Below are 7,963 nucleotides of genomic sequence, written 5' to 3'. Positions count from 1 at the left end.
AAAAGAAAAGAAAAAGAAAAAGAAAAGGAAAAAAAAAAAAGAATATAAGGCACATTGTCCTCCCGGCAAGATGGTCGTCTCCAAGCAAGTCATCATCAGCGCCAATCCTCGAGATCAACAGCATCCTCCCATCTCAATCCTCAACTGAGCTTCCTCCACCATGCTCAAGCACCTCCTCCTCCTCGCCGCCACGTCGCGCCACGGGGGGTACACGATCCGCAAGGCCAAGGACGTGCGGTGGTACGGCACGCACCCCAAGATTATCTACCACAAGGAGGACGGGGCGGCCACGCACGCGTTCCGGTTCGCCAAGGAGACAGACGACAAGATCGAGAACCATACGGGGCTGTGGTTCCGCGAGGGGTTGGTTTCGTACAATGGATTTCCTTCGGTCGAGCTGCGCATCAGGTTGTTTCATTACGACTTTGGCGATGCTACGATGGCGATTAAGGACTCGACGTTCGCCGAGAATCTGAAGAAGGCCATACCGAAGGAGATCAAGAACTTTGATGTTAACCGCGATGAAGGCTCGCCAGGCTCGCCTTGAGGGTATGGAGCGTTGTGGGACATCTGGTTGAATAGGCGGTCGTCTGTTCTGGTCAAACTGGGTATTGATTTTTGGATTTGGTTTCGTCGGATCTCACTTTGCATTCTACTTCTTAGACCTCCGATCTTTTGCGATTGCACATTTGGGAGGAGGAAGTAATAAATAGAGTACAAGCTTAGACAATGGAGATAGACTGCCAATATCTTCATCAAATATAGGCTACATTTCAGTGGTAAGAGCATTTGATGCGAAACATCAATGATGGACATCTAAGCCTCTACCATTTACATCCCAAGGGAATACTCCATGGCCCTCATGTCAAAAGCCAGACACCAACCAGCCCATGACCTTGGGACCTTTGACTGAATGACCTCAAGGCATATATTGACTGCCATGGCATCATTCCTTTACTACTATCTTGTGTCTGATACACCAACTGGACAGCCACCTCCCGCATACTATCCTCCTGCCACATCCATAGTACTCCATCCACTACTTGAAAACCTATTCCGCCACGAACCCAACCTCCCTCGCCAAAACTCGTCTCCAATGTCCCAAACCCTTGACCGAGCACATCGGCACTATGACCATCATGATAACCACCACTATCACCACCATAATTAACGCTCGCTCCCGACTCACACACCCCTCACACGGTACTACTCTCAAAGCCACGATCCAGAACCACCCCCATGACTCAGGTAATAGGGACGCAGCAAAAAGTTGGCCCATCACGGTGATTGGACAACCTCCTCCTTGCTTCGCCTCAATGTGTAATACCTTACCAACACACTCCAACAAACCCACGACCTATTAACCCGTCTAAGCCCCAATATCTCCTGCTCCCAGATCAGATCGACTCCGGCTCGGGACCGAGACGGAGTAAAGAACAACGGATGGACAGGGGACAGCTAATAGTAAGAGTGGTTCAGAAGAGATCTAATTATTCCTACGCTCCTGCCCGATGGGCATGAAAATGACACAACACTACCGACCCAATCCTACCGTGGCATAAAATACCTTGGGTACCGTACCTAGGTGGCAAGCACAAGATCCGCCGAGATGGCATCTAAAATACGGTAGGTATCCGTGCTCTACTTCCTGCGCTGTACTCCGTAGAAGGATAAGGTATCATGATAGTGTGGCTGTGTCCCGGTCCCCGCCCGCAGTTTTGGACCGGCGGGCCGAAAGGGGAGAGATGGAGAGAGAGAAAAGGGAGATGACGTCTCATTATGAACCAAAAACACAAAAACCCTGAGAGGAAAGGGAGGCAGTGCTGAGACCAAATCCAAGGAACAGAAATAATAGGGGGGGATGATACTACCAACTAGAATGGTTGATTCCGGACAAGATGTCCGCGATACGACACAGCGGAAACATTGAGGGCGGGAAGGACATGGCTTGATGATGATGAGAAGAAAATATTGTCACAAACGTCTCTTCACAGGGCACGGAGAAGGGGCAAGCAAAAAGGTAAACATTGTGTTGGCTTGCCTGGAGTACTCAATCAGGATGATAGGGTGCCATAACATTACAACGCACACAGCCCGCTCTATTATCAGGGCAACGACCTCGTTTCTATGAAACCAAACGTCATGATACTACGCATAGCATAGCGTGGGCGGCGCTGTCGAAACCCATCATCGGCGAGCCTGCTCCTCCTCCTCTTCCAACTCATCCTCACCTCCCCAATTCCTAGGTTGGTAGGATCAAGCATAGAAATTGACCGTCTGAAAGAAACATCGTCAGCATCGCGCGCAAACCAACCAGGGGGATCATCTCAAGAGTACTCACATCCTTCTTCTTCGCCTGCACCTCGGCAATGGCATCCACGTAATGCTCGTGCGAGATCTTGTTCTTGCCCATGCGGAGCGCAATCATGCCCGCCTCGACGCACACCGCCTTGAGCATGGCGCCGCCAAACTCGTCCGTGCTGCGCGCCAGCTCGCCCCAGTTAATATTCGGGTCGACCTTCATCTTGCGCGAGTGGATCTTGAGGATCTGGGCGCGGGCTTCCTCGTTTGGCAGGGGGAACTCAATCTTGCGGTCGAGACGGCCCGAGCGGAGCAGGGCCGGGTCGAGCACGTCGATGCGGTTGGTCGCCGCAATCACCTTGATGCGGTCGTCCGACGCGAAGCCGTCCAGCTGGTTGAGCAGCTCAAGCATGGTGCGCTGCACCTCGCGGTCGCCGCTCTTTTCACTGTCGAAGCGCTTGGTGCCCACGGCGTCCAGCTCGTCAATGAAGATGATGGCCGGGGCTTTCTCCTTGGCCAGCGCGAAGCAGTCACGCACCAGCTTGGCGCCGTCACCGATGAACATTTGAACCAACTGTGGCCCAGCGAGCTTCAGGAAGGTGGCGTCTGTCTGAGCCGCGCAAGCCCTGGCCAGCAGCGTCTTGCCTGTGCCAGGAGGCCCGTACATCAAGGCACCTGATCATCCATGGTCAGCATGTGTTTTTGTGGTCGTGACGAACTACGTAAAACCGCAAAGCAGGACGCACCTTTTGGCGCCTTGATGCCAATCTTCTTGAACCGCTCCGCCTCCTTCATTGGCCACACGATGGCCTCAATGAGCTCATCGATCTGCTTGTCGAGACCGCCGACATCACTGTACTTTTCGGTCGGCTTCTCGTCGACCTCCATGGCCTTGACTCGGCTATCGTACTCGGCCGGCAGCGTATCCAGGACCAGGTACGAGTCTTTGTTCACGCCGATCAGGTCGCCGGGTGACAGCTTGTTAGGATCGACGAGACCGATGAGCGGAAGGAAGATGGTTTGCCGGGTGGACGTCTTGATGACGGCCGACTTGCCGACTCTCGTTGCATCAAGATCGATGTTGGCGCCTTCCTCGGACGACTCGGCTGTCGGGTCGAGATCCAAAAGCTCGACGACGTTTCCGACGAGGTATGGCAGTTGACTAGGTCACAAATGTCAGCGAGGGGGGTGGCAACCAAAGTAAACGGAGGGCATGGCTGCCGCAAGGCCGTCATGGGAGAGTGCGCACCGGTTATTGGCAATCTTCTCCTTGTTCTCCTTGATCTTCTCGAGCATGGTAGCCTTTTCGTGTGATAACCGCTGGTACTCGCTCTTCATGATTCTGGCGTCGTTCTCGAGAAGACGGCGGCGGGTCTTGATGTCTTCTGTGCTGAGACTCAAGATCTCAGCGTCCAAGACGTCGTCCACCTCGGGCTCGGCATCTTTCATCTCGGCATCTCCATCGCCCTGCTTCTTCTTGTCCCCATCCTTCTTGTTGTCCTTGTCCTTCTTGTCGTCCTGTTCCCGGCGGTCGAGATCATCGAGCTCCTCGAGGGTAGACATGGTGGGATTCGGTGAGTTGCGGGGTAGAGGTGGCGGATTTGACGATGTTCAAGTGACGAGGGTCGGGGTTACGCAGGTCGATTATTCGTGGTGGTGATAGCGTAAATCGGCTGTGTTGCGGTGAGGATGTCGGGTTGGGTTTGGTGGTTGTTGGATGAGGTTGGCGGAATGGAAGGCTGTGTGTGGATGGAGCTGGACTGGACCGGACCTTGTTGAGATGGACGGCCCTGGGCTGCAGCTGCAGCAGGCAAAAGCGCGACGTAACCAGGTGGACCCACTTGAACATCGCCTGAACTGGGGAATGTCTTCGACCACCTTGCTGCTGACTAAGCCTCGAAGGGGCAAAACCACCAGGCGACATGTCAAGATGTTTCGTTCCAAGTATTAAACCAGTCAAAGGCTTCACCAAGTGAGGAACGGGAGCAAAAGGTTATCCGAGATTGAAGCCGTTATGTCTCAAAGTCGGCAGCATACTCGCCGCCATGCCATTGCACTTCCACCCCTCGGGCCTCTCGACCGGCGAGAAGGGTTCGAAGGCAGGAAGAGATACACAAATACACCCAAGTAGACATTAACACCAAAAGACAGCCGCCTAAGTAAAACAGACATGACCCAACCTATCGCGCCACAATTCCCTCAACGCCGATCAACCAACCCGCCCTGAGATGCCTCATCGCCCACCTTCACTCGTCGTCCAAGATCCTGCTTGCTATCCGCCCAACAATCGGGACCTCATACCTTGATATTGTCAGTCAACAGACCCCAAAATACTAACTTAGTTAAGGGCAAAAAGGTGCACACCTATCCAACGTATCCGCATCGCGGTACGAATTCAACACCAACCATCCGATCAGCACAAGATCGCCGAGGAAAAACAGCCAGCTGAGGAACGTCGACCACGAGAAGAGCAAATGCACGACAAACAGCGCCGTGAAGAGCAGACTCGACTGCCACGCATGAAATCTGTAGAAATGGACCACCGTTAGCACCCCATCCACCATCATCATGCCCCAGAAAAGGAAGGCAACATACCTCACATAATCACTCTTCCTCTCCAAAATCAACAACAAAATCCCCCCGATCGGCGGGAACACCAAATACGCCAAACACGCCTCATAATCCAACCTGAGCCCTAAACTCGTATCAAACTCGCTCACCACCCCTTCCCTCTGCCCGAGCCCCAACCCCCCCAGCTGGCCCGTCAACGAGCTAAAATACTCGCCCACCCTGCCATTCCCCCATCCACCACCGCCAGCTCCTCCATTACCCCCAGCATAATAATCCGGACTACTCCCCCCGGAATTCTGATACCCGGACAGCGGACTCTGCTGGTAGTACCTGCTCTGGAACCCTTCGCCGGACCACGCGCGCTGGGGCTGCGGGTGTTGGAGCGGCGGTGGGGAGAGGTTGCTCTGGCGCGCCTGGTAGAGATTGCTGCCGGCCGGGGAGTGGGCGGCGGCGCGGCGCGCGTCGAGGGAGGTGCGCGGGGAGGCGGTCGGGGAGCGGGTGGCTTCGGGCGGGGAGGATTGGTAGGGGGCGAAGTCCATTGTATTTATCTTCTTCTCTTATTATTGTTGTTGTTGTTGCGTGTAACCCGGCAGAGGAGATGGTTGGATGTTGAAAGTGTTCGACGGGATTTGGAGGCGTGGATCGAAGAAGGTACCTTAAGCACTGTAGTACTGTATGACAGGAAACTTGTTCGCCGCGGCGGGATTAGCTACGTGGTGGTTGATCAACCTTGGAGCTGTCCAAGAACAGAACAGATCAGCCCCGCATCCACGGCGGCAAGATCAGAGGACCGTGCTGGGTCCCTCTCCTGTTGAAGGATTGACGTCCTCCGTGCGAAACGGGGTACGGCTAAAGTGGCACCGATATCCAAGGTCAATCGATCGTTGTCGCGTCAAAGCTGTCGCAGGTGTTGCGCTGCTGGAGGTTTGGAGGTTGGTCGGTCGCTAGGCGCCGTGGCGGATGGACGCGACGTGCTTATCGGATCGGCGCGATAACGATAAGGCACGGACGGAGCTCCGAGTGTGGGCTGGGCTCTTCGGCTTCCTTCCCCCTCCGAAACTGGTGGACGTCGTCCCGGCCAAGGGCCGTTCCTGGAGGTCAGGGTGCCGGGTGTGCAACGCTTAGGTCACTTGTGCTCGGTGAGCGACCGATGCTGAGTGCGGAGGTGACACAATGCTCGGCCTGAGACAGTGGAGGGTGATACTGTGTAGAGAGACGGCGGGTTGGCGGGGCACTGGCTCGCCTAAATAGCTCCCCGCTTACCACCTCACCCGCTCGATTAACACCAGACTCCGGCACACCGCCGCCGACCCGGGCTTCACATGATCTCATGCAGCCAAACACTGAAACATGTATGTACATACATTGCTACAATCCTCAGTATTGAGACATGATAGTTTACAAGCATCGCACGGCCGGCACACATGCCAATGGTGCTGCTGCTGCCGCGGCTGCTCCAACATCGAAGCATTCCCCATGTGCAATGAAGCCATCATCCCCACGTCTCCTCCCCTCACGAGCTCTTCTCCCCACCTTTCTGCTCCTCCTCCAAAACACTCCTCCTGCTCTCCAGCGTGAGCCAAAGGCTCTTGCTCGCGCCCTCCAGCGTACTCGTAAGACCCAGCCCCGCGCTCTGCAGCAGGTGCACAAGTTGCGCGCGCAGCGAGTCCACGCCACCCTTGATCCCTCCAACCCATTCAATACCGGCCTGATCAAACACGCGATCCTCAAGACGCCCGCCAACCAACAAAAGCTTCGACAACCCGCTCTGCACAATCGGATCGTAGTACCCGGGGCTCTTCTTCTTGCTCGGCGGGGGGAACGCCGGCGGGTTCGGGGCCAGCACGCTCAACGCCGCCGAGAGGTGCGCGGGCGAGACGACGGGCAGGGTAAAAATGGCCAGCGGGCCAACCAGCAGCGGCTGGATCTGGGCGTAGACGGAGTTCTCGGGCACGGGCTTCTCCCCCGTAGAAATAGCCTTGACGGTCTTGTACGCCGCCTTGGACAGGTCGTGGTTGTACACCACCTTGACCCGCTTGCCCGTGAGGGTCGTGGCCTCGGACGGCGGCACCTTGGACGGGTCGTAGAACTCGACGATCTTGAGCGCCACGTCGAACATGCGCGTGCGGATCACCTGCAGCGCGGCCCGCTTCGAGATCTCGGGCGCCAGAGGATCCTCCGGCGACACGTCGGCCAGCGCGAGACGCAGCTCCCGCCGCACCGCTGCCCACTCGACCGCCGTGAGGTTGTTGTGCTGGAAGATGAGGATCAGCGGCGTCGACCGGAGAAGGGCCGTGTAGGTTCGCAGGAGCTGAGACTTTCGTGTGTCTGCAGGCCGGGCGGTCGGCGGGGCTGTCGGTGGGATATAGTCCGGCGGGATGCTAAGACGGCCTCCCGGAATGGCCGCCGCAGCCGTGGCATATGACCTCGTCGGTGTTGGGGCGGTTGACGGAGCAGACGCCGAAGGTGGGAGCAGGAGGAGAGCCGAAGTCCTGGCTATCCTGGCGCCGCCGGTCAGGGCGGGGGAGCAGAATGCCCTCGGCACGGCGTATCGTAGTGTTGATGTCGGCGGCATGGTGCTGGCTGAGATGGGGGATTAATTGGGCCGAATTGGCAGACGAGGAGGGAACACGTGCCAAGTTTGGCCCAGCCAGACTTGACTCTCAGCGGACCTGAGGTGACGGAGGAGTGGTGATGGGCGTGCTGACTGCAGCGGAGGTTGCCGATTACTGTGATGGTTGCTTAGCTGCGATGCCTGTGTCCAAAATTTTGGAGGCGCCAATGGCAGAATCCGGGCCGGGAGCCATTCCTGCGCTCGGAGAAGCAGGGGTCCAATGACCAAGCGGGAGCCAAATGAGGTGAATGACGGCTTCACCGCCCGGGATTCTGCCGGCTGCTTACGGGCTGCCAGGGCTGCCAGGGCTGCCGGAGCAGTGCACATCCCTGCCCCATCCCTGCTGCCCCTCGCGGGGCCCTCCGAGCTCTCTGAGACTATTACCGCGGGGCTAAACACACTTCCTGGAACTGCAAGCATCCGTTTCCAGGAGCACGACGGCCTCTTTTTGTTCTCCGGAACATACAAAATGAGTCA

General features: G+C 56.5%; 6 protein-coding genes across 6 annotated transcripts; 2 read left to right on the top strand and 4 right to left on the bottom strand.

Annotated features, from left to right (window-relative positions):
• Positions 1–160: 160 nt before the first annotated feature.
• VTJ04DRAFT_4970 (uncharacterized protein) lies at positions 161–547 on the top strand (the record flags this gene model as incomplete). Its single annotated transcript, XM_069363034.1, has 1 exon — positions 161–547. One exon carries the CDS (start codon positions 161–163, stop codon positions 545–547), a length of 387 nt encoding a protein of 128 aa, XP_069219921.1.
• Positions 548–2,256: 1,709 nt separating this feature from the next.
• Positions 2,257–3,864, bottom strand: VTJ04DRAFT_4969 (uncharacterized protein; the record flags this gene model as incomplete). Its single annotated transcript, XM_069363032.1, has 4 exons — positions 2,257–2,277; positions 2,342–2,976; positions 3,048–3,463; positions 3,551–3,864. 4 exons carry the CDS (start codon positions 3,862–3,864, stop codon positions 2,257–2,259), a joined length of 1,386 nt encoding a protein of 461 aa, XP_069219920.1.
• A 683-nt stretch (positions 3,865–4,547) lies between these two features.
• On the bottom strand, positions 4,548–5,411 carry VTJ04DRAFT_4968 (uncharacterized protein; the record flags this gene model as incomplete). Its single annotated transcript, XM_069363031.1, has 3 exons — positions 4,548–4,602; positions 4,666–4,827; positions 4,897–5,411. 3 exons carry the CDS (start codon positions 5,409–5,411, stop codon positions 4,548–4,550), a joined length of 732 nt encoding a protein of 243 aa, XP_069219919.1.
• A 136-nt stretch (positions 5,412–5,547) lies between these two features.
• On the top strand, positions 5,548–5,997 carry VTJ04DRAFT_4967 (uncharacterized protein; the record flags this gene model as incomplete). The annotated part of the gene is made up of 2 exons (XM_069363030.1): positions 5,548–5,715; positions 5,821–5,997. The coding sequence occupies 2 exons, from the start codon at positions 5,548–5,550 to the stop codon at positions 5,995–5,997; spliced, it is 345 nt and encodes a 114-aa protein (XP_069219918.1).
• A 388-nt stretch (positions 5,998–6,385) lies between these two features.
• Positions 6,386–7,447, bottom strand: VTJ04DRAFT_4966 (mitochondrial 54S ribosomal protein uL10m; the record flags this gene model as incomplete). Its single annotated transcript, XM_069363029.1, has 1 exon — positions 6,386–7,447. One exon carries the CDS (start codon positions 7,445–7,447, stop codon positions 6,386–6,388), a length of 1,062 nt encoding a protein of 353 aa, XP_069219917.1.
• A 151-nt stretch (positions 7,448–7,598) lies between these two features.
• Positions 7,599–7,906, bottom strand: VTJ04DRAFT_4965 (uncharacterized protein; the record flags this gene model as incomplete). Its single annotated transcript, XM_069363028.1, has 2 exons — positions 7,599–7,681; positions 7,774–7,906. 2 exons carry the CDS (start codon positions 7,904–7,906, stop codon positions 7,599–7,601), a joined length of 216 nt encoding a protein of 71 aa, XP_069219916.1.
• Positions 7,907–7,963: the final 57 nt, after the last annotated feature.

The sequence above is a fragment of the Mycothermus thermophilus genome, assembly GCF_041956435.1.
Source record: "Mycothermus thermophilus strain CBS 625.91 unplaced genomic scaffold VTJ04scaffold_3, whole genome shotgun sequence".
In the NCBI taxonomy this organism is placed as follows: Eukaryota; Fungi; Ascomycota; class Sordariomycetes; order Sordariales; family Chaetomiaceae; genus Mycothermus; species Mycothermus thermophilus.
This window is presented reverse-complemented; position numbering and strand designations above follow the sequence as displayed.